Here is a 25,422-nt window from a genome sequence, read left to right on the forward strand (position 1 = left end):
CAGGGAGCAATATAAGAAGTGTTTGAAGTATTTATTATACATGCAGAGATTTTTCAACCTGTGCAACCCCTTACTGATTCTTTTTTTTTTTTTTTTGGTTAAAAAGGGAACCTTTTTTTGTATACTTCGTCTGCTCTTTGGTTATGAAGCAATGGATTTGAGTATGCATGCACAGATGTCTAATTCTCTGCTGTTATGTTATCCTCCCATCAATTTAATATCTTGTATTGAATGAACACATTTAGAATAGATCTTTTATTAAAAAAAAAATAAAATAAAAAAAAGGACTATCCAAACTGTGGATATATTATTTTATTATTATATTTTGCTATAAACAAAATAAGCAGTGGTGCTTAAAGTGGCTGCAAGCAAGTCTGTACAATTCGAAAATTCACATTTACTAAAGGGCAAGTAGAAAATGAGGAAAATTGCGGTAGTATAAAAAGACACTGTAAATACTGAAGTGAAATAGTAAACAGTCTTTCCATTCCCACATAACCTTTTGTGGCCCTGACCTGTGCAAATATCTATATATTATGGGATGCTTGACGGGAAGAACACTTAAGTGTAGCCTATTGCCTATGGTACAGTGTATTTTAGCATATTTACTTCATCCCAGTGTTATAAGTTTATCAATTAAATCATCAATTGTATACACTAGAAGTTTAATGTCATCTTTCTCACTCATCCGATGTTGACCATGTTTACGAAGAATGACATCTATGTCTGTACTGATAACTCGGTCAGCAATCTGCAAGGACACATGCCATGGCACATCCTCATCTTTCATGCCATGGATAAGTCGAACAGGAAATGTTAAAGGTATAGGACTATTTAATATGCAGTGGTTTTCAGCTTCTTTAACAAAAGAATAAGGTATGCTGTAGAATCCAGATTCGCAATACTTTGAAGGTAATTTCCATTCCCCAGTTTCTTCAACAGCCTTCTTTTCCTGAAAAGAGGAAAAACAAAAAGATAAAATACACTTAATGTAATGCGTACATCTTAGAAGCCATTAATACATAAAAAAAACCTGCAAGTTAAAAACTAGTCTGGTACGTTTACCATCTACCTAGGGAGGGAAATGGTATGGATACACATTTTATTGTTTTATGTGAAATACAATGGAAATGGAAAGAGTGTTGATGGTAGAAAAAAGAGCAGCATCAAAGATTATACATTGCAATGCACTTTCTACAAATTGACAACTTACAACTCCCATAGCGTGAAGAAGTCTAAACATTTTGTGCAGTACATCATTATTAAAATAACAGCGTTAAAAAAAAAAAAAAAAAAACATAACAAATCACTGCACAAGATGTAGACAACATTTAAATAAATTATCTAAATTAATCAAACTGATGCTTAGCTGCCACCATGATTATTGAAACAAACAAATTCAAATTTTGTGTAAGTGCAATGGCACATTAGAGATACTGTTCAGAATTGTGATGGAGAGCAGCAAAAATTCTCACCTACTTTCATGTGGCGTTCTGTTGCTGTACAGGTGAGCAAGCCCCATTGCTCTGTCACAAACAGAAACTCTGAAATGTCACTCACCAGCAATGGCTCACTTATCTGCTGAGCAAGGCAGCAACACATGAATGATGAGGGAGATATACCCATTCTAATAGTTCTGATCACCAATGTCACCAGGAATGAAAGCTAGGGTAAATCCAAAATTTAGAGTTGCCACCAAAAGTGGAATAGAGGGGTAATCTTCAAATGATAACCATCTAAGAGTGGATTTCCCTCACTTTGGAAAGATATCCTTTCAATTCCTCGAGTCCACAAGGAGACAAAGATGGCAAAAAAGATAAATTCACTGCATTGGTTTTAAAACGTCCCCTATTCTCTCTCTAAAAAAAATAAAATAAAAAAAATAGCTCTACATATACTTAAATCATCAATAATAGTTATTGATACATTAAAATGGATAAATTTACCTCTGATGGAAGTTGATTAAATGCAGTTACAAAATAGTCTGCAGCAGGGGCGACACCAACAAGGGCTGCAATCTTTTCTGGACGAGCCAGCGCAGCAAGCAACATTAACCATCCTCCCATGCTTGACCCAACTAATATCTTAAATAAAAAAACAAAAAATTAATAGTGTAATACAAATAAAGTACATAAAAAACAAAAGCCAAACAAAATTCCAACCTAATGTAGCAAAACTCTAGTTTGCCTTGAAAAAAAAAAAATAAATAAATAAAAAAGTGATTTCCCTGCAGTGACTAACCAATCTTGGATCTTACCACCACTCCTATTTCAGGTTGAAGGACGGCAACGTCATTTAACCCAATTCCTGTGTGCCCAAGTTGTCATGGCCATGCTTTCCTTTGAAAGGATCAGCATATCAGCCTGAGCTCACAAGCAAAATATGGCAGGAAGCGATACAGACATCATAACATGTGTACTGCTCCCTGCAGTACCAAAGACTGCCCACTGCTGGACGTGATGCGAAAAGAAAGAGGACTTGTGGCTATAGATCAGGGGTCTCCAAACTATGGCCCTCCAGTTGTTCAGGAACTACAATTCCCATCATGCCTAGTCATGTCTTTGAATGTCAGAGTTTTACAATGCCTCATGGGACGTGTAGTTCCGCAACAGCTGGAGGGCCGTAGTTTGGAAATCCCTGCTGTAGATGAACTCTGGTTTGGTGCAAAATTTGGGTTCAGACCACACTCGGGAGGAAGCATTCACTCCTGCACACTACTGTGCAAACAACTGTGACCAGGGCATTCTCCACCCCATAGCTGAATGTACAAGAAGGAATGGGTAGGCTTGTGACATCATTGACCCAATATGTCACAAGCATCTCTGCACCCACCTTCCTGCTTTGTGTACGTGTTTCTGTGGGCTGGGAAATGCCTTGGTTGTGAGTGATTGGGTGGTAGTGGACAAGAGTGACAGCTTCTTTCCAGGTTTGGTCTAAACCGAAGTTCAGATCAAATCTGAGCTTAACCTGACTTTTGCTCAACAAGAAAAAGTGTAAATATTCTAAACCCTTTTTAAAACCATTTTTTTGTGTACTGAACACTGCTGCATGGGGAACCTTAGTATAAAAATGTAAAATGTAAACGTTTACAGGTTTCATTAAACTTCTTATAACTACACTGCTCAAAAAAATTAAAGGAACACTTTGAAAACACATCAGATCTCAATAGGGAAAAACATCATGCTGGAAATCTATACTGATATGGACTGGGTAATGTGTTAGGAAGGAAAGGATGCCACATCGAAAATCAAAGTGAAAAAACGATGCAGCAGGCTAGTCCATTTTGCTGAAATTTCATTGCAGCAACTGAAAATGGTACTCAGTAGTTTGTATGGCCCTCACGTGTTTGTATGCATGCCTGACAACGTGACATGCTCCTAATGAGATGACAGATGGTGTTCTTGAGTATTTCCTCTCAGATCTGGACCAGGGCATCACTAAACTCCTGAACAGACTGAGGTGCAACCTGGCGGTGTCAGATGGACCGAAACATAATGTCCCAGAGGGTACTATTAGATTTAGGTCAGGCAAGCGTAGGGGCCATTCAATGGTATTAAATTCTTCATCCTCCAGGAACTGGCTGCATACTCTTGCCACATAAGGCATTGTCGTGCACCAGGAGGAACCAATGACCCACTAAACCAGTGTAGGGTCTGACAATGGGTCCAAGGATTTCATTCCGATACCTAATGGCAGTCAGAGTCCCATTGTCTAGCCTGTAGAGGTCTGTGCGTCCCTCCATGGATATCCATCAAAGACCCACCATCAAACTGGTAATGCTGAATGATGTTACAAGCAGCATAACATGCTCCATGGCTTCTCCAGATCCTTTCACGTCGATCACATGTGCTCAGGGTGAATCTGCTATCATCTGTGAAAAGCACAGGGTGCCAGTGGTGGACCTTCCAATTCTGGCATTAAATGGCAAATGCCAATTGAACTCCACAGTGCCGGGCAGTGAGCACAGGGCCCGCTAGAGTATGTTGGGCCCTTAGGCCACTCTTAATGAAGTCTGTTTCTGATTGTTTGGTCAGAGACATTCACACCAGTGGCCTGTTGGAGGTCATTTTGTAGGGCTTTGGCAGTGCTCATCCTGTTCCTCCTTGCACAAAGGAGCAGATACCCATCCTGTTGATGGGTTAAGGACCTTCTACAGCCCTGTTCGGCTCTTCTAGAGTAACTGCCTGTCTCCTGGAATCTCCTCCATGCTTTTGAGACTGTGTTGGGAGATACAGCAAACCTTCTGGCAATGGCACGTATTGATGTGCCATCCTAGAGGAGTTGGACTTCCTGTGCAACCTCTATAGGGTCCAGGTATGCCCTCATGCTATCAGTAGTGACAATGACCCTAGCCAAATGCAAAACTAGTGAAAAACAGTCAGAAAATATGAGTAGGGAAAAATTAGGTCAGTGGCCTCCACCTGTACAGGCCTAGGAGGTGACCCATGGGTTAGAGTTTGGAGGACCCTTTCCTATGTCACCTCATGCCCCTATATGAAAGAACCCAAACCTCTCCCAATTTTATGTATATGAGGAAAATGGGATCAAGAAACTAGGTGATATTTCCCATAATGGCACGTTACGGTCCTTTGATAAAATCAAAGCCTCCTACTCCCTGCCAAACTCCCGATTTTTACGCTATTTACAACTGCAGTTTGCCAACCACTCTTGATTTGGCTCTGTCCATATCTCCTGCTGCCCTTCTGACTTCGAATCCATGTTGAGAGATGATAAACTTTCTAAACCCCTTGTCTACCATTTATTAATACCTGTTCCTGGAAAAAAACAAAATGCTGCAAACCTGCAGAAAAATTTGGATAGCTTCAGTACCTGATAGGGATGATGAGGATTGGGAGGATGTGTGGGAGGCCCCTTTACTTGGTTGGTTTCTGAGAGAGATCATCTAATACAATATACATTTTTACACAGAGTGTACCTAACTTCACCTAAATTGGCTAAAATGTTCAGATAGCTAATTTTCCTGCTGGCGCTGCTCCTTTCCAGACTTTATGCATATATTTTTGGAATACCTGCACACAGAAGCACATTGAACAGATGTCCTTCAGTGTATTCTATCCGTCACCACCATTCCCCTCAGCCCTTCAGTTAGAACATGTCTTAAGCTTAGTAGATGGGCTGGCTACCAATAGAGCTTTATTTACTCTTATGATCTAGGTTTGCTACATAATCAAATACTGATCTGTCCCCAAAAAAGGATGTATTATATGTTGCAGTAGACTGCAAACCCTAAAATGTATAATGTGCGGACATAGCAGAAATGAAAAAGTTGGTCTGGGATTCAAGGGGATTTTGGAAAAAAAAAGGCCCGGTGACTTAATAGTAATAAAGAGCAGTATAGTTTGACCATTCTGGTAAACATGTCCTTGGTGCGAATAACTATTTCCATTATAAAAAGTCCCTTGTTAGCAGGCGTACCCATCTGATATATTTCACAGAAACTTTTAGTATGCATGTATATATTATCTAGATATGCCAAGATACTGTATTTAAATGAACTACTGGAAAATATTGAACTGGTATTTAAATAAAAATAATTATGCAGTACTTATCAATACCCACCCAGTGACATTATCATGAGCGTCTCTTTGCTATGATGAGCGAAGATAAAAGGTGGCCTGGAGCGGAAGGGGAAGCCGTCCGCTGCAGTGGAGCTAGCATGGAATGCAAATGGCGCCGATACCGGAACTGATGTCAGCAGGGAATCCTGCTGACGTCCGTTCCAGTATCGGCGCCATTTGCGTTTCACGCTGGCTCCACCGCGGCCAACAGTCCTTTTGCTCCAGGCTACCTTTACCTAACCATCCCATCACAAGGTATATACTGATGAGAATCGTTAACATGCTGGATGGAGATCGTGGGGGGTGGTGTTGGGGGGAGTGTAAATCAAGATCACGATTTTTTTACGATTAATCGCGCAGCTCTATTATCCTTACTTGGAAGAAAATAGTGGCACCATCCACAGTAGCCTGAAAAGCTCTAGTGAACAAGGCACTTCTCTTCTCTAAGATGTTCTATGCTAACAGAGGGGCACTTCTTAAATTCGATAAAAGTATGGGAAGGATGGGTTGAGTCTCCACTCACTAACTTTAATTTTACTGCTCCTCATGTTGTGATTTCAGTCCTCTGTGCAGTTTGTACAGAAGTGAAATGTTTTGTCGCCATTTGCCCCGGCTCTTTATCTGCCTATACGGGATGCATCTCATATTTGCATTGTAAGAGGAGATGTGTGGTGCCTATTTTTAGATTATCTTGTATTACGGGTGGGTGCATTTCCTTGATCTCTTCTGAAATGTAGAGAGCGCTGTAAAGGCCACAGGTGTTTTTTGGTTATATTTGCTTGTATTTCACTGACTGTATGTCGTCATTGTGGTCTTTTTTTTTTTACATGAAGTCACTGCATTGTAAAATCAATTGAAGTAATTAAAAAAAAAAAAAAAGACTTTACTGAACATTTTCCATGTGATACACTTGGAGAGCACATACACAGATGAAACATCAAGCATTAGCGTTGTAAAAAAATGATTTTAGTTTCAGTTTAAATGTGCAAAAAGGAAAACATTTAAATAAATTGATTATAAGTCCCCATTCACACTAGCGCGACTTGTCAGGCGACTTGGTCGCCTGACAAGTCGCGGTGGGTCGCCTGCCATTGATTAGCACAGGACCCGTTCTAATAGGAGCGACACAAGTTGCTCCGACTTAGAAAAAGGGTCCTGTACTACTTTGGGGCGACCTGGAGGCGACTTGCATTGACTTCAATGTGCACCGCGACTTCACAGGTCGCCCCGGCAAGTCGTGTCGCCCCTATGTGAATAGGCTCTAAATCTTTTCTGAACTTGGAGACACTGGTACACTGGGGCGTGTACATTTCTTTGTTTAGGCTAATGTAGTAGAACAAAATCGGTCATACTCGAAAACAAGTCTATCTACCCATTAGTCAGCAAAGATAGAAATCATACAGACTGGGAAATACCTAGACCCCAACATGGCAAAATATTGAATGCTTTACCTGGGGTCCTTCGGACACCTCATCAAGGATAGAAAGTACATCTTTCTTCCATTTTCCTATTGTACACTCGTTTAGGTTTCCTTCTGAACTTCCACATCCTGTGTAATCAAACCTGAAAATGAAAACAAGATGAGTGCTTGAACAAGAAATAAAGCATGTCCCGTAAATTCTGAAAACTTAAAAAAAATAGCTAACACAAAAGATCCCTACGTCTATTTAATAATCTCTTCCAATAAAGCTCACAAAAACTTCCTTAAACTGGCCATAGATGGTTCGAATAACAGGCAGTTCAGAAGGAACCTGCCAAGATTCGAACCATGTAGGGCAGGCTGAGAGTCCATTCACATTAGCGCGACTTGTCAGCCTGACAAGTCGCGCTCGGTCACGGTCCATTGATTAGCACAGGACCCGTTCTAATAGGAGCGACACAAGTCGCTCCGACTTAGAAAAAGGGTCCTGTACTACTTTGGGGCGACCTCGGAGCGACTTGCATAGACTTCCATTATGTGAAGTCTCTGCAAGTCGCGCCGAAGTCGCGGTGCACGCGACTTCACAGGTCGCCCCCCAAAGTCGTGTCGCGCTAGTCTGAATGGTCTCTAAAATGTACCCAAGTTGATCGACCAGCTTGGGTACAACCAGCCTGCCAGGTTTTACATGCGATTAGTGCTAGCAGTTGTTAGTCACAAGCAATTATCACCATTTTCTCCCGGCGGGGACAGCTTCCCTCGCAGGAAGAACACAATGGCTCCGCGGGAGGGTTCCCTGTTAACACTGTCTGTTTACGGAGAAATCACGTGATTTTTCTTCCCGTCTATGGCCAGCCTTAATATCTAATAGGAAAAAATCAAAAGTAGTCTTTTATTTTTTAAAACAGCTGCTGAATCTTGATTGTCCTTACTGCTATAATCTGAATAAGCCCACAGAAATCCCCTGTGCAACCTGAACAGAAAATAAATTGAGTTGATGAATAAATATTGCTGCATGTCAAAACGTGCCTTTCATAATCAAAGTGATTTTTTAGTTCTACAAGTCTTCTACTTGAATAAGCAATGTACAACTCCAGGGATGAAATGCTGTTAACACACTTCAGGAAACACTACAACAGTGCCATGTCAGCAAGCAACTTGGTTTAACATAATTTGATTATCCCTTGCACCTAGCCCAAGTAGGACACTCAGACTGCCTCTGGGGAGGGATGTAGTCTCTTTCCAATCTTTTTTCTTCAATTGTATTCCCTCAAAACAAGACCGTTTTTCTCACTGTACAGGGGTGTAGATCAGAGGTGATAATTCTGACTGATTAGAAGTAGAATAATTAGAATGCAGTAGTCCCAGGGTATGCATAATTACACAGTCTGCAGAAAAACTCACGTGGACGGCAACACATTTCCCATGTTTGCAAAACCACAGGATTGGGACTTAGTAGTTCAAGACAACCAGGTTGGCCTCGCACAATCTGGCAAAACCAGGAAAAACTGATTTATTCCTCTCCATTTACAGCATCAACCTATAAAGTATTGCCAAAACATGCTTCAAAAATGGAAGCTGAGTTGCTAGCAGAGGACCGAACGCGCATTTGGTTACCAACCTCAGAATGTTCTACAACGTTCAGCAGCTTTGGTAAACTACAAACATCTAAAAAGGTAGTAGTAATAAGTACTACTCCCAGCCTTATTTTCAAGAATGCTCATAACTAGGAATGTCTGTCCATGTCTGGCAGGCCTGCCCTAAAGTATAAGGTTTTTGATCCCACTGTTTTAAAAAAAATCTATACAGCAACTAGTGGGTACTTTCTACACCTCTTGAATACTAGCCTGTATACACCTCTGCATTATCAGGCATTTTTTCAGTTTTCGATTTTACATAATTTAAACTTTTTTTTTCCTTCCATTGAATTATAAAAAAAATACTGTGTTTTAAACTTAAAAAAAAAAAAAGGTTTTGAAAACAGCTGATGCATTGCACTTCTTGAAGCCTGAAAGCGGAGTTCCAGCCTTAAAAAATTTTTTTTTAGATAAAAATACCCCCCGGACAGTCAGGGCTAGTGCATTTAAGCAACAATAGCCTCTGAACTGTCCCCTGTTTCACTTATCTTTTAGAAGAAATACTTACCTTGAAAATGTCTTGTCCACGCTGCCATCTCAGGTGTGGGCAGCTGAAGCCTGAGCGTCCTCTTCGGTGACGTCGGAGTCCCAGAATACCCTGCACCGGCCCTGCTGGTCACTTCTGGTGCAGGCGCGTCATCCCTGCACAGCTTCTGGGCATGCCCAGAAGCTGTTTAGCAGGGAATGACGCGCCTGCACCTGAAGTGACGAGCAGGGCCGATGCAGGCGCATTGACTCCTGGGATCGATGACGCTCATCTCCCAGGAGTCAATGCAAGCAGGATGTGAAGGCGGCGGCCGTGTCCGCAGAGGGAGGAAGAGGAAGGAAAGTAAGTATATTTTTAAAATTAAGATAAGTGAATCAAAAAAATATTTTTTAATTATCCAATTATTTTTCAGGTAATTTAGAGCAAGCGGATGGGGAAAAAAAGTTCTTTTGAGGGTGGAACTCCGCTTTAAAATGCCCCAAAACTGCATAAAGTATACAATGCAGCAGTCAGAGTGCAGGGTCAGGAATGTAATGCACAGAACAGTTTGCAGATTTCAGTTGTCAGCAGTTAGCACCCCCTTACGATGGTTGAGATTGTCCCCTTAAATGTTGGTGATCAGTGGCGAGTGCCCCATACCACTGGTGGTCGGTGGCGTTTTCCCCATAACACTGGTAATCAGTCCATATGCCTCGTGTGTCACCTTGCTGCTTAGTGAAAATCAATGTCCTCCTCTTTCCTTGATGATCAGGGTTTCCCTCTTTGGTTCGTGGTAAATAGGTGCAGTTTTGCACAAAGGTTTAGGCAGGAGATCACAAGCAGTAGAAGAATAAAGAGGACTGGCAGCAGCAGAATGGTTGGGCTCTCACAAGCAAGGTTTACATTTGTGATTAGCCATCACAAGGCACAGATACACTCAGGTCAGCGCTGTACCTTTCTTCTGTTATGTTAACTGTCTAAAGACAGATTAATTACAGACATTTTAACGAGCGCACTGGCCATCCATGCCTTGATTCTGCAGTGCCATTTATAAACAGCACTCCATAAAAAGACATCCATCTCCCCAGCAATTTTTTATTAGAATGCGGCGATAGGAGGTGAACCAAGACCAAAGACCAAAATAATGCCCTTCTGAACATAAGACTCATAAAGTGCACCAAACAACAGTTTTGCCTGAAAACATATAACCGCAATAGCCAAACAGTCCTATGCCATGCCTGGAAACTGCTAGTTCTTCTCTTTTTACAATGCAAAAGCAGAGTATCTCAAACCATGGTACTGGTTAGCAATACAAAATATGATACCCTACACATATTCCTAGAAATCTAGGCACCCTTAATTGAGCATTACCTTCCAGATATTTTTAATCTTGGTTCTTTGACTATCTAGTCTGGAAGTCTAGCTCCTACTTTGGATTTCTCTCCCCCATTAAAATAGAGCCCTCTCCCCAAATTTCCCCTTTTTGTCTTCTTTTTCATAGCCACTTCTTTTCCTCACCTTCCTTTCCCTTCTCTCTCATAGCCACTTCTTTTCCTCCTCTTTCTTCCCCTTCTCTCCCAATTTCTTTCCTACCACTCCCTTCTATTTTACCCACCTCTTAAAATGGCAACACCTTTGGCCTAAGCCCTGATGACCTGACCTGCCCAGTCTCGGGCACCACCCGATTTTAAACTGTGCTCCTGTTACATAGGTTATGTAGGATTACCTTGGTTGATAAAATATTGAACCTGCAGGCAATATAGGCACGTAACACTTGACTGCTGAAATCTGTACTGCCAAGCTTCTATCTTGAACCAGTAAGAATGGCGTTAGCCACGGTCTTATATACAGTGTTACTATCTTTATTTGGGAAATGTTTGCGTTCATTAAAGTTCATTAAGAGCCCATTCAGACAGGGGCGACACGACTTGCTGGGGCGACCTGTGAAGTCGCGGTGCACGCTGTGCACCGCGACCTCGGCGCGACTTGCACGGACTTTATAATTGAAGTCAATGCAAGTCGCCTCCAGGTCACCCCAAAGTAGTACAGGACCCTTTTTCTAAGTCGGAGCAACTTGTGTCGCTCCTATTAGAACGGGTCCTGTGCTAATCAATGGCAGGCGACCCACCGCGACTTGTCAGGCGACCAAGTTGCCTGACAAGTCGCGTTACTGTGAATGGACCCTAAAGAAGCAACAAATATATTTAAGAAAGCAACCACTGCACCTAAATGTGTATTGAGGATGCCATCGCAGGTGGCGTGCATGAGTATGCTATCAAATAAATGACAGAACTGCAGGAATGATCAGTGCATGGAAAAATGCTTAAGTCCTAAAATGTGAGCATTAATGTTAGTTACCGGATGAACGAGTGACCCAGGGATTTGCAGAAATCTTCCAGTGCCAGTGCTTTATGTCCATTCATGTCTGATAAATAACCAGGCAAAAAAATGACTCCAGGACTTTTTCCTTTATGTTTGTGGTACGCCAATTTAGGTAAATCTTGTCGCACTAGAAGCTGAGCTGATGACTTTAACCTGCAAGCTTTAGTGGAATAAAACCGGTTAGGTAAAAATCATAATCCAAAATAACAGCTAATTCAACTAAATCCTTTTTTTCCCACGGTAATAAAAAGCTTAATAAAAGCTCATTTAACTCAACCAAAACAATTAGTGGACACAGATAAAGAGAACTGAATTTACATGCAAATAAACTCTTGGCCTACCATAAAACACTAAACATTAGTCTTGAAAATATCTCTGTATGGTTGTCCCGGCACCTCATCTTCTTTAGCCTGGGCCCTGCCTGTTCTTTCTCCCTGTGAAGAGTTTTGGTTGATCTTCCTATGTCCAATTAAATTTAGGTAATACAGTGGACGTGCATTGATTTGGATTGCTGACAGCACTTTAACCCGATTATGTTACTACTATATATATATATATATATATATATATATATATATATATATATATATATATATAAAAAATTTTCTCCTATGCATTTAGTGAATACACATGTGCTCTGCCAACTAATTTCTGATGAAGTGGACTTTTGTCCATGAAACGCGTCGAGTGTGTGGAGGAACTACATGTAAAATCTATACTGCTTAGATCAACATTGAACAGAAGTGTGTATATGACAGCTTGGACAACGACCAAAAAAATCCTTTGGGAAAGGTTTATGCATTCATAAATGTAAACTTTTAATGTTTGTCATTTTTAAAGAAAATTCAATTTTGTAACCTTGTAATAAAGTTTACAATTTTAAATTAATCTTGGTTGGGATATAAAAACTTCACCATCTCTATGGGCGTATGCCAGAGGCGTAACTAGAACCTTCAGGGCCCCGGTGCAAGAAACCATGAAGGGCCCCCAGGACCCCTGGCCGGGGCCCTTCCCTTCAAGCCCCAGGCTCTTCCCACTGATCCTGGGGCCCTTTACTCTGCTTGCGGGGCCCTTTATTGCGGTCCCACAGCGGGTCCCTTTCACAAGTTTTGCAGTGGGCCCCCTTCCTGCCATCTTGGGGCCTCCCCACGGTGGTGGAATGCCAGGGCCCGGTTGCAAGTGTGACCTTTGCGATCCTGAAAGTTCACCCACTGGTGTCAGTAGTTTTTATTTTTTGGTATTTTAATTGTATTATTTTTTATCATTTTATTTTATTTTTTTACAATGTCACTGACTATGACTCTGCCCATTTAGAGAAGCAAGGAGCTGGTAAATTACATATTTACCGACCCTTCCTGGTTCTCTATTGTTACACATCCCCTGCAGCAGCCGGCAGGAAAGGGGAGGGATCACAGTGGGGGGGGGGGGGGGAACAGGAGAGCACACAGGGGCCCAGAGACAGCAGAACACAAGTGAACTGGATAGGAAGAGTGGCGGGGTAGCATACAGAGGATCCAATCTCCTCCATTTTCTTTCTGCAGCTACAGGAGGAAAAAGGAGGACAGTGATTTCTCTACATGCTGCCCCCGCCTCCCTTCCTATCCAATTCTGGGCCCCCTGGAGCATTGGGCCCGGTTGCAATCGCAACCCCTGCAACCCCTGTAGTTACGCCCCTGGCGTATGCCCTTCTAGAATCTAAACATATGTTCAGAATGAATTGCCAAAGATTATGGCAGATTTACTTAAAAGTAAAGCTGTCATGAGAGAATAAGGCAAGTATTTTAGAAGGCCTATCAAGCATTGAACCCTTGCAGTCCGGAGAGAGAAAAGTGGCACAGCAAGGGTTGTTTTTGACTTAGGCTGGCCATACACTATACAATTTTCTTGTTCAACTTTCCTTTAGATTTACCAAAACCATATAATATAAGTTCAAACCTGAACACTTTCAATTTGTATGCAGTCAGGCAGGCCCTTGCACTACATAGTTTAAGGTAAATCTAAAGGAAATTGAATAAGAAAATTGTATAGTGTATGGCCAGCCTTAATCTCAAAGTTCAGCTTAAAGTCATTTTAAATAAATCACTTTCACTAGAATACTGCACAGATTTTCTAATGTTCGATTTTTTTCTCTCCATCCTTGTAATCAAGGGCCTCTGCCTTTCAACATACATGATCCGAGATCCAGGAAAATGTTTCTCTAAGCTGATGCCTCGGATGCTTCATCATGTTTTGTCAAGCCTTGCCATACTCGGCTATTGTGTCGTGGGAATGTTTGGATTATTATGCCTCTGTTTGTACTGTATTCTCCATGCAAATAAGAAAGAAACTGCTACAAACATCAGCTGAGAAAATCTGGAGCACAGTTTTGCCAGGGGCAACATAACTCATTTTAGTTTCAAAGATGGATAAAATGTTGAGGTTCCAGTTTTCTATAGCAACTGTCATTCTGCTTAACATATCATCCATCCCTTATCACATGGCACTGTTAAAGTGCACAGATGAATAAGACTAAAGGGCCGTACACACTTGATGAAAATCGGACGAAATATCCTCCGATTTTTCTCTGTCTTCTCATTGTTCATTACCGTTTTTAGTCGACAGTGCATAAATGTTCACGAAATTTCTCGTCCGATTTTTCTTTTTTTTTTGGCACATTTGTTCCTAGACTTCCGGGTTGTCAGCAACTTCAGATCATGCGCGGTCTTTCGTATCCGATTTTTCACGGACGTACTGCATACACATTAAACGAAAATCGGTCGTCTGGGGACGGACGAAAAACATTTTGGCGTTTGTCCCTCCGTTTTTTTTCGTTGAAAATGTCGGCATCGGCTGCTGAAAGTTGTGTACACACTAGCCGAAAATCAGACGATTTCACATCGGGCGGGAATTTTTGGCAAATTTTCTACTAGTGTGTACCCCACTTAACCACATAAGCCCCGGAAGATTTTACCCCCTTCCTGACCAGGGGGTATTTTGCGATTCAGCACTGCGTGACTTTAACGGACAATTGCGCGGTCGTGCGACGCTGTATCTAAACGAATTTGGCGTCCTTTTTTTCCCACAAACAGAGCTTTCTTTTGGTGCTATTTGATCACCTGTGCGATTTTTTGATCACGCGCTATAAACAAAAAAAAAAAAAGAGCGTAAATTTTGCAAAAATAGCAATATTTTTCACATTTTTTTTATATGAAATTCCCCCCCAAAAAAAATGTAAAAATCAAAATTTTTTAACATTTTCGGCCAATTTGTTTTATGCTACCTATGTTTGGTAAAAAAAAAAAAAAAAAAAAAATCGCAAAAAGCGTATTTTGATTGGTTTGCGCAAAAGTTATCGCGTTTACTAACAAAGGGAAAGATTTTTGTCATTTTTGTTGTTTTTTTTTTTAACGCGTAATGGCGGCGATCTGCGATTTTGTTTGCGGTACTGCGACATTGCGGCGGACAGATCGGACCCTTGACTGACATTTTTGACACTTTTGGGGTTACCAGTGACATTCCTACAGTAATCAGTGCTATACATATGCACTGTTACTGTAAAAATACACTGGCAGTGAAGGGGTTAACTTTTTTTGAAAGGGAGGGGCTATGTGTGTCCCTAGGGGCGTGCTTTCTACTGTGATTGGCTGTGGCTTCAGATGTATGAAGAGTGATCAACGGTTCTACATAGTAGAACCGTATGATCATCCTTCATACACAGGGGAGAATGACAGGCAGCTTGTTTACACAAGCTGCCTGACTTTCTCCCTCTCCCCCGCCGATCGCCGAGTGACCGGTGGACATCGGGTCCACCGGTCACACGCACGGGGGGGGGGGTCCGTGACCACGCGGGAGCGCGCCTCCGGGGGCGCGCGCTCGCTCCCTAGACCCTCACAAGCTAGTGACGTAGCCCTACGTCACTTTGCCTGTGAGGGGCTGACTGCCGACGTAGATCGGCGTTAGGCAGTCGGCAAGTGGTTAAGGCCCCTTTCACACGACCTGTCCGTTCAGGTCCGCCAGTCAGTTTTTAGGCGTACCTGATTGGACCCTCCATTCACCCTTATGGAGTGATGGATGTCAGCAGTGACATGTCCGCTGACACCCGCCGCTATACGATTCAATCCGGTCCTCAAAATCCAGACGGATGGTGGTCCTTTTTTCCCCATCTGTCTGGCGAATCAGATATGATCAGATGAAAACAGACAGGTGGTCCATTTTCACACAATTTCCCCATAGAGGAAAGCAGGACTGTGTCCATCTCTGCTCTGCACAGTAAGCGCACATCCACCCGCTCAGCAGGGATCAGCAGAGCGATCCCCCGCTGAGCAAGCATAGTCCGTGAAACAGAGGCACTCGTGTGAAAGCAGCCTAAGAGCTATACAATTTGCCCATAGCATTAACCTATTCACTGCCTGGTCCTGCTTTCCATTTCTCTCTCAGATGGCAGGATTATTTTTATTTTTTTTATTTTTCCCCTTTTTAAAACAGTTTTCCAATACATTTTCTGAAAGCATAGGTGGTGCTATGGATTTTGTAGGTTCAGAGATATTAGTGCAAATGTTTATCAAAACTATATTTTTAATAAAAAATACAGGAATATTATTAGCACACAAACACAACATAACTTACAATTTCTACTAATTACAAAAGATAAAACCGTATTGGGTTAATAAATAGCGAATATTTAAAATATTAATTTGTGATTTTTTGCAAAAAGGTGAATAGCAACGGCACACAAAACTATATTATAAAAAAAAAGCAACTTATCCAAAAAAAATCTGGAGGCTGGCTTTACACCTATGCATTGGGCTAACATCCGAACCACAGTGCTTTGTGTGCATGGAGACAAAATGATGCAGGCATACATTTTACTGCAGTGCAGCAGGTGCGCTGCCACACATATAGTTGAATAACACACACCAACGTGCACGTGTACTTTACCACAATGTGTGTAGTATACATGTACATATTGCGTGGGTTCTCGGTTCACACTAAAGCGTGCTTTTACTTGGGTTAAGTTAGGGCAGCCCATTCAAATTAAGGGGATGTCCAACACACACAGAATTTGCAAACAAAAGTTTGCATGCACCTTTTCTAAATGCAGCATACCATACAAATAGGTTGCCTTGTGTTGTGGTGCACTGCAGCACCATTGCTAATGAATGGCAATAAAGCACACCAACAAGAACAGGGCTTTTTGTGCCATGCAGGAAACAATACAGTCAGGGGCAGGGCCGTCGCAAGGTAGGCACCAGCCTAGGGCGCACATCAGTCGGGGGCGCCAGAGGTGCCCTTCATGGAAATCTCATCCTCTGTGCCTCTAATGCCGCCCGGCACTTATGAGGTTAACCGGTTTAAGCTCCTCCTTGAGATCCAGCTTTGCACCCCTCCAGCTGACCACTGCTTGTAGACCTGGAGTTGAGCTTGCTGTAATTAGACAGAGGAGGCGGGATTTATGATTTCTCCAATCACAACCAGCTTGTGCCTCTCCAGACATTTCCTGGTTCTCCATGTTCTGGCAGAAGCGGATCGCCGGACACCGGGCTCCCTTCCCCCATCGCACAGAGGACAGCATGTCAGGGGCTGGGCTGAGGAAAGAATTTCACAAAGCCAGCCAGGTAAGACCATAACTATGTATGTCCCCTCCCCCACCTCTCCCCCCCCAATCACACAGTACACCCCCCCCATCCGGACACTGGCCTCCTTGCGGTCTTCTCTTCATACATTTGGGGGGGGGGGCAAAATTGTATAATATGGGGGGGCTGCTGGATTGTGTGAAATTAGGGGGGCTGGATTGTGTGATTAGTACCCTAGCCTGTCCATATAACTACAGACCAGGGCTGGCGTGAGGAAGCAATCCGGTGCCGCCACTATTTGTCTTCAGGCCAGGTCCAGACACGAAGGTGCGGGCCTGTGGACCACAGCTGAAGAATGAGAGAGACACCACAAAAATATCCACCCCGCCACTTGTACCGTATACATGGGCAGGGCAATAGGGGGTGGGGTCAGGGGCAGAGACAATTGGGGGCAGCAAAATGAGGTTTCGTCTAGGGTGTCAATAAATCTTTGCAATAGCCCTGGTCGGGGGAAGGGGGGTTTTAAGGGAAATATCACAGGTTAGAACACACTCCTGACATTTCACTTTTAAGATAGAGAAAAGGATTGAAGACAGAGTCCTCAAGCTCCTTCTCAGTAGCCCCACACTTACTACTGAACAGGAAGAGCTCAGCACAGAGCACTTCCTGTTCATTCACAAAAAGATAGTACACATGAATGGCATGTTTACTGTATCTTCAGTTATGAATGCACACCGGAGTGCTCAGAACTGAGTGCTCTTGTGTTCATTCAGGAAAGGCAAAGAACCAGTAATTCTGAAAGACATATTTACTAGGGATGCCCCCAAATTTCGGCCACCGAAATTATCGGCCAAAAATGGGGCTATCCCATTTCGGCCGATAATGGGTTAAAAATGCAGAAATTAGCAGGTTTAAAAAGTCCCGCCTCTGGCTGCCGCCCGCCTCTCGATGATGTCCCTACTACTATGATCGGTTCATGAATGAAGTGACGCACCGGGCGGGAGGGCGGGCGAGCGGCCGCTAATACGGTAGCTGTAACTATGTGAGCGCTTCACTTCCCTGCCAGCGGGGGACCATGAGCATGAATGAACTGACGCACCGGGCGGGAGGGAGTGGCCGCTAATAGCTATAACTATGTGAGCGCTTCACTTCCCTATCAGGCGGGTATCTCCTCTGACAAGGAAGCGAAGCGCTCACATAGTTATAGCTATTAGCGGCCGCTCCCCCCGCCCGGTGTCAGGTCAGTTCATTCATGCTCATCGTCTCCCGCTGACAGGGAAGTGAAGTGAAGCTCACATAGTTACAGCTACCGTATTAGCGGTCGCTCGCCCGCCTGCCCTCCCGCCCGGTATGTCACTTCATTCATACACAGATCATAGTAGTAGTGACATCACCGGGAGGCGGGCGGCCAGCCAGAGGCGCATCTTTTGAATGAAGGAGCACTCAGCAGAGTGACACTACAGTAAGGAGATTGAATCGTTGGGATGGGGAGGGACGCTGAGGCAGAGGGGGGAGGGTGTACTGCCGACGGGGACGCTGAGGCAGTGTGGGGGGGGGGGGGGGTTAGCTGAGGCAGCTTACCAATGGTATTAGTGTTATGCAGCATGAGGGGGTTAATGTATTGCCACTGCTGGTCACTCATCTATTAGTGACCGACCAGTGGCAGTCAATTAACCCCTTTGTGCTGCATTAGTGCAACCAGTGTTAATTAACACTGATACTGGTTGCACTAATGCAGCACAAAGGGGTTAATTAACTGCCACTGGTCGGTCACTAATAGATGAGTGACCAGCAGTGGCAATACATTAACCCCCTCATGCTGCATAATAGAAATACCATTGGTAATTAAATTAATCTCTTGCCAAGCCATCACAGTACATATACTGTGGCAGGGTGGCAGCTACAGATGTACGTCGCTGCCTGTTTTTGGGTGTATGCCCCTCTTCTATCCATTTTAAAATGATTTGGGGGAAAAAGTCATTTTCGGTTTTTGGCCAAGGGCATCCTCCATTTTCGGTTTCGGCCCAAAATTTTCATTTCGGTGCATCCCTAATATTTACTGATTCTTTACTCGCCATCCTGAAGAAATTCTCCCCCTGCGTGTCCGAAGTTATCTCCCTTCCGCAGCCCAATGTCTCTGCCAGTACAGCAGGGGCGGGGGGGGGGGGAGCAGGAATTAAAGGGTGGGCACACTAGACACAGCAGGTTTGTGGAGGGGAGATAATTGTGGTTACACAGAAGGGAGGAACAGTCACACTCTGCAGCCACGGCTTGTCATTAGTGAGAAGTGTCTTGGGGATCCTTTTATTATACAAGTTCATGATCTCTGAAATGGCCACAAGTTTATAGAAGTGTGGGGAATGCAGCTGATACAAGCCCTACTGAGCTGGCCAGCTGCAAGTGTTTGTCCCTTACATTGGTGACAAGGAAAGGGTTAAAGGTAACGTGCTGAGACACATCTGTAGGCTGCCACTGCGGGCCTTATTCATAGCGCAAAATCTAAAAACTGCAGAGATGATCAAATACCACCAAAAGAAAGCTCTATTTGTGGGAAAACAGGACATCAATCGTATTTGGGTGCAGCATTGCACGACCGCGCAATTTTTCGTCAAAGTAACGCAGTCCTGAACGCAAAAAATGGCCCAGTCATTAACCGCTTGCCGACCGCCACACGACTATTTACTGCGGCGGTCAGCCCCTCACAGGCAGAGCGACGTAGTACTATGGCGCTAGCCTGTAAGGGTCTAGGGAGCGAGCACCCCCCCCCCCGCACGTGTGACCAGCAGACCCGATGTCCGCTGGTCACTCGGCGATCCTCGGTGCAGAGGGAGAAAGGCAAGCGGCTGATGTAAACAAGCTGCCTGTCATTCTCCCCTGTGTAGGAATAGTGATCATACGGTTCTACTATGTAGGACCGTTAATCATTGTTCCTACACCTCAAGCCACAGCCAATGACAGTTAGAATCACGCCCCTAGGGACAAACATAACCCCGCCCTCTCAAAAAAAGTTAACCCCTTCACTGCCAGTGTAATTTTACAGTAACAGTGCATATGTATAGCACTGATTACTGTAGAAATGTCACTGGTAACCCCAAAAGTGTCAAAAATGTAAAAAAAAAAAAAAAAAAAAAAAAAAAAAAAAAAAAAAAAAAAAAAAAAAATCGCAGATCGCCGCCATTACGCGTTAAAAAAAAACAACAAAAATGACAAAAATCTTTCCTTTGTTAGTAAACGCGATAACTTTTGCGCAAACCAATCAAAATACGATTTTTGCTATTCTTTTTACCAAACATATGTAGCATTAAACAAATTGGCCGAAAATGTTAAAAAATTTTGATTTTTACATTTTTTTCGGGGAATTTCATATAAAAAAATATTGTTATTTTTGCAAAATTGTCGCTCTTTTTTTGTTTATAGCACATGATCAAAAAAAAAAAAAAAAAAAAATCGCACAGGTTATCAAATACAACCAAAAGAAAGCTCTGTTTGTGGGAAAAAAAGGACGCCAAATTCGTTTAGGTACAGTGTCGCACGACCGTGCAACTGTCAATTAAAGTCACGCAGTGCCGAATCGCAAAAAAAAACCCTGGTCGGAATGGGGGTAAAATCTTCCGGGGCTTAAGTGGTTAAGGGGGTAAAACCTTCCAAAGCTGAAGTGGTTAAAGGGTGAGATAGCAACCCTAGTGTGAAAGGGTCCTAAAAAAACCAAGATACTATATAACTAATGACCTGCTTACTTCAACAGACAAGAAAACTAGGTTTGGAAAAAGAAGAGGCTTTTATTATTATTGTAAACAGACAACAATGTAAGAATAGCTGCCAGTGCCCTATGTACCGTCATCCTGTGCGCTCACAGCTCCTACACTTACTATAAACTTACTATCACCACCCTGCTTCTACTGTTCTACCATGTGACAGCTTCCAACGGGTTGGCAGTACCACAGACAGACAGGGGGAGGGGCGCTCTCACCTTGCGGGTGTCTGGTGATGTTTGGTTGCAGCAGTAAACCTCCCCGCGTGTACATTGCCAGCGCCCAGGTGCGAGAGAAACGCAGCGACCGTGCCGCCATGTTTACTGGTGGCAACTCCACCTACGTCAGCCCCGCCCTGTGACGTATCCGGAAGCCCACCTCCCTGTGTAAAGGGTCAGAGAACTGAACTGTGACAGAGGAAGGCGTCAGAGCAGATACCTGTCTGGGAACTGCTAAATCACGTGATAGGAGCCCTCATTCTACTGCATGTTGTGTGCAGGAGGGCCATGTTATTCCATAGTGACGCTATTGGTAACGAAGGTTATGACGAGCCTATGCTACAAACGGAATACTGCTGTAGCTATGGACCAGTCCTAGTGTATCTATAACTTGAATGAGGGTGACGTCAATTACCTACTTGTAGGAGGGGCTTAACCAGCATACCCTAAAAAGGGGAGGAGTCAATACATTGTTACTTAAAGTGCAGCTCCACCCAAAAGGGGGAAGCTCCGCTTGTCTGCTTTCTCCTTCCCCTCCAGTGCCACATGTGGCACCTTTTGGGGACTGAGCTGGTACCTGTTATCTGTTTTTGCCAGGTACCCATCCCCAGGGCTGCCATCAGGGGGGAACAGCCCATGGGGGCCTGGGCATCCCGAGGGGTCGGCTCCAACCAATGAGACTGAGTTGTTGAAGCTGTAGTAACTAGTAATTGCTAAAGCAGGGCAGCCATATAGTGAGTCTCTGCCTATGCAGATGTCTAGGCTGGATTGGGCTGTCTTTTTGCTGGATTGGGATGTCTCTTTGTTGAATATTTGGGGGGCTGTAATAGTGTTAAAATCAAAGTGGGTGCGCTAACAGACTCAGTGGATGGATTGTGTATGACAGCCACTGAGTGGGTCCTGGGGAATGTTGGTGGTCAGACCCGGGGGTCCAGGCCTAAAGCTTTGTAAGGGGCCCCAACATTTCTGATGGCTGCTCTGCCCACCCCTACTTTGGGGAGATCTCACGCAGCGAGATTACTCTGATTACTCGCCACCGGGCCAGTTGGAAAGTGCAGCACACTTTGTGCATGTGCAGTAGAGAGCTGGCCATGAAGCCAAGAGGTTTCCCTTACCACAAAAGGCGGTGGCAGCACCCAAGAGCCGATCTAAAAATAAGCTAGGGTGCCGACAAAATGTCCTAAGATTAAAAGTTAGCAGCTACAGTATTTGTAGCTGCTGACTTTAAATTTTTTTTTTTGGGGGGGGGGGAGGAACTCCGCTTTAACCACTTCGTATCCAGGCAAATTCTGACACTTTGATCCTACATGTAAAAATATACTTTTTATTTTGCTAGAAAATTACTTAGAAACCCCCAAACATATATATATATATGTTTTTAAATTGGCAGCCCTATAGAATAAAGTGGTGTGTGTTGCAACTTTTTATGTCACACGGGATTTGCACAGCTGTTTTTCAAACACAATTTTTTTTGTAAAATAAAATTTAATGAATTAAGAGAAAAACAAGACAGAGTTAGCCCAATTTTTTGTATAATGTGAAGGATGATATTACGCCAAGGATACCTAACATGTCACACTTTAAAATTGCATCTGCCTGTGGAATGGCAGCAAGCCACAGTGCTTAACCACTTGCCGACCACCAACAGTAATATTACTGCGGCTCCCCTGGGTCCAGCGACGTAGACCTACGTCACTGAACTGCTAGTGATTCCAATGGCGCGAGCCGTGCTCCCGCTGTGCTTATTTTGATTGGTTTGCGCAAAAGTTATTGTGTTTACTAACTTAACTAGTAATGGCGGCGATCTGCGATTTTTTTTTTTCAAGACTGCGACATTGCGGTGGACAGATCGGACCCTTGACTGACATTTTTGACACTTTTGGGGGTACCAGTGACATTACTACAGTAATCAGTGCTATACATATGCACTGTTACTGTAAAAATAATACTGGCAGGGAAGGGGTTAACTTTATTGGTAAACAGTGGGTTAAATGTATCCCTAGGGGCGTGATTCTAACTGTGGGGGGGGCGTGGCTTGTGATGTAACCACAGAGACATACGATCCTACATAGCAGGATCGTACAGAAGGCTGTGTTTACATCAGCCATCTGTCTTTCTCCCTCTCCTGCGGGAGATCGCGAGTGACCAGCGGACATCGGAGCCGCCGGTCACTCGCGTGGGGATGTTAGTGAACGAGCGGGGGCGCGCGCGCTCGCCCCCTAGAGGCTCGTGGGCAAGCGACGTACCCCTACGTCGCTTTGCCCAGTAGGGGCTGGCTGCCTCAGTAAATAGTCGTGCGGCGGTTGGCAAGTGGTCACTTTTTTTTTCTTTTGGGAATGTCATATAGCAGAATGTGAAAAATAATGTTTTTTTTTTTTTTTTTTATCATTGTCACTCTTTTATGGTTTATAGCGCAAAAATTAAAAATTGCACAGGTGATCAAATACCACCAAAAGAAAGCTCTATTTGTGGGGAAAAAAATTTTGTTTGGGTACAGCGTCGCACGACGGCGCAATTGACCGTTAAAGTAATGCAAAAATTGCAGAATTGCAAAATAGGGCCTGGTCAGAAAGGGATCAAATCCTTCCGGAGCTAAAGTGGTTAAAGTTCTCCATAGGCAACACTTTAAATGCCTTTACAGGTTACCAGTTTAGAGTGGCACAGGAGTTCTGGTGCTAGGATTATTGCTCTTGACGTTTGCGACAATACCTCACATGTGTGGTGCAATCACTGTTTACATATGGATGCGGGAGTAAAGTATGCATTCACATTTGCGCATAAGCTTGGTGGGACGGGGCGCTTTCAATTTTTTTTTTTTGGATTAACTTTATTGCTATCGCAAGGGATGAAAAACAACCCTTGTGACAGCATGGCCCATTATAGGTCCTCTTTATGGAGAGATCTGGAGTCTATTAGACCTCAAATCTCTCTCCTCTAGCCTCCCATGCAGCTGATCATACACAGATCGGTCAGACCGTCTGCTTTCATGGCCACTGGTGGCCAGGTAAACAGGTGGAACCAAAAGTGACAAAATACTCGTCGCTTCCGATTTCCAAGGTTACAGAAAGAGAGAGAGGAACGACATCAGTTCCTCTCCCTCTGTTCAGTGCAGCAATCGCCACCGGCCACACTGCTCCCAGGCTCTGCGATGGGAATGTAGAGCTCGGGCAAGCGGCAGCGGCTGTGAGTGGGGGGTGGGACCCCCTTCCGCCACCCTCAGAAGTGATCGAGTGGCTAATTAGCCACTCGAATCACTTCTGCCTTACTGGGAAATGCCAGCTGAAAGAATCCATATTGGGATGGCGCCTGTGGGTGCAAGCATCCACCCTGGTAAATCTACTGAAACCTGAGGACGTACCCCATGGACTACAGGCGCAAGTAATTAAAGAAAAACTGCACTCGCCTTGGTTTCAGCAATGCAACATCATAGTTGCCAACATTTAAAAATAATTTCCAGGGACACTTTACAGCACAGCTATCAATTACTTACCACACCCACTTCCCTGAAGCTCCGCCCACTCCATAATTAATCTCGCCTACTTATCAGATTATAGAGTCTACTCAATATAGAGAGAATTACAGGAAATTAAAAAGGGAATTTCATACTTAAGGCCACAGTAGCAGAGTTGGAATAATTCTCCCATTCAGCTGCACTGCTTCTGCGTAACATTTATGGGCAGCCTGATTAACAGGCGCTTCCAGGGACAATATAAATTACCTGGGACAGGCTCCTATTTGCAGGAACTGTCCCAGGAAAAAAAGGGACAGTTGGCAAGTATGCAACATCCAAGGCTGACATCTTTGAGCAGCCGGCTACCAGGTATCAAATGCCATCTGCTTTCATTGGCTGGGCAGGAACATGTGCAGTATTTCCATCGGCTTCGGCATTGCCAGATTTCTTCAGTGATCTGCACATGCTCGCTGTATAGAGGCGGACAGGTAGCTAGGTTATTTTAACGCAGAAGAGAAAAAGCATTAAAAAGCCTGCCTGTTCACCCATTTTTATTTTTTTTACCTAAAGTTTAACTTTAAACATTACTTTTTATTGTAGCAATTGAATTATCGCAACAATTAGTTTGTTGAGAATCAGTTCATAACATTAATAGCCCAGGAACATGCTATGCGCATTCCTGTGCAATTTCAGCCCATTCATTTGAATGGACTGAAATCACCCCAGACCGCCCCAAAAGTAGTGCATGCACTACTTTAAAAAAATAACCAGAAAATAACCAGAAAACAGTGACCAGATAGCATGGTACTACTGTACTATGTGATCTGGAATAGTCAAACGCACTGTGTTTGCGACCTGCATTAGAGGTGTCGATAGGTTAACACTGACAACCGCTGCAAAATGCAACTGAAGGGCGTTTTGAACACAGTGCATGAACGTGTGACATGTCAAATTGTGTATGAACCCGC

At 43.6% G+C, this 25,422-nt stretch overlaps 1 protein-coding gene across 1 annotated transcript; it reads right to left on the minus strand.

The window, feature by feature from the left end:
• Positions 1-316: 316 nt before the first annotated feature.
• On the minus strand, positions 317-21,122 carry ABHD10 (abhydrolase domain containing 10, depalmitoylase). Its single transcript, XM_082246788.1, has 5 exons — positions 21,004-21,122; positions 11,458-11,641; positions 7,031-7,142; positions 1,947-2,084; positions 317-952 (listed from the first exon to the last, which is right to left on the minus strand). The coding sequence occupies exons 1-5, from the start codon at positions 21,101-21,103 to the stop codon at positions 611-613; spliced, it is 876 nt and encodes a 291-aa protein (XP_082102914.1). The 5' UTR covers positions 21,104-21,122; the 3' UTR covers positions 317-610.
• Between the last annotated feature and the right edge of the window lie 4,300 nt (positions 21,123-25,422).

This window comes from Pelophylax lessonae, assembly GCF_965119305.1.
Source record: "Pelophylax lessonae genome assembly, chromosome: 2".
In the NCBI taxonomy this organism is placed as follows: domain Eukaryota; kingdom Metazoa; phylum Chordata; class Amphibia; order Anura; family Ranidae; genus Pelophylax; species Pelophylax lessonae.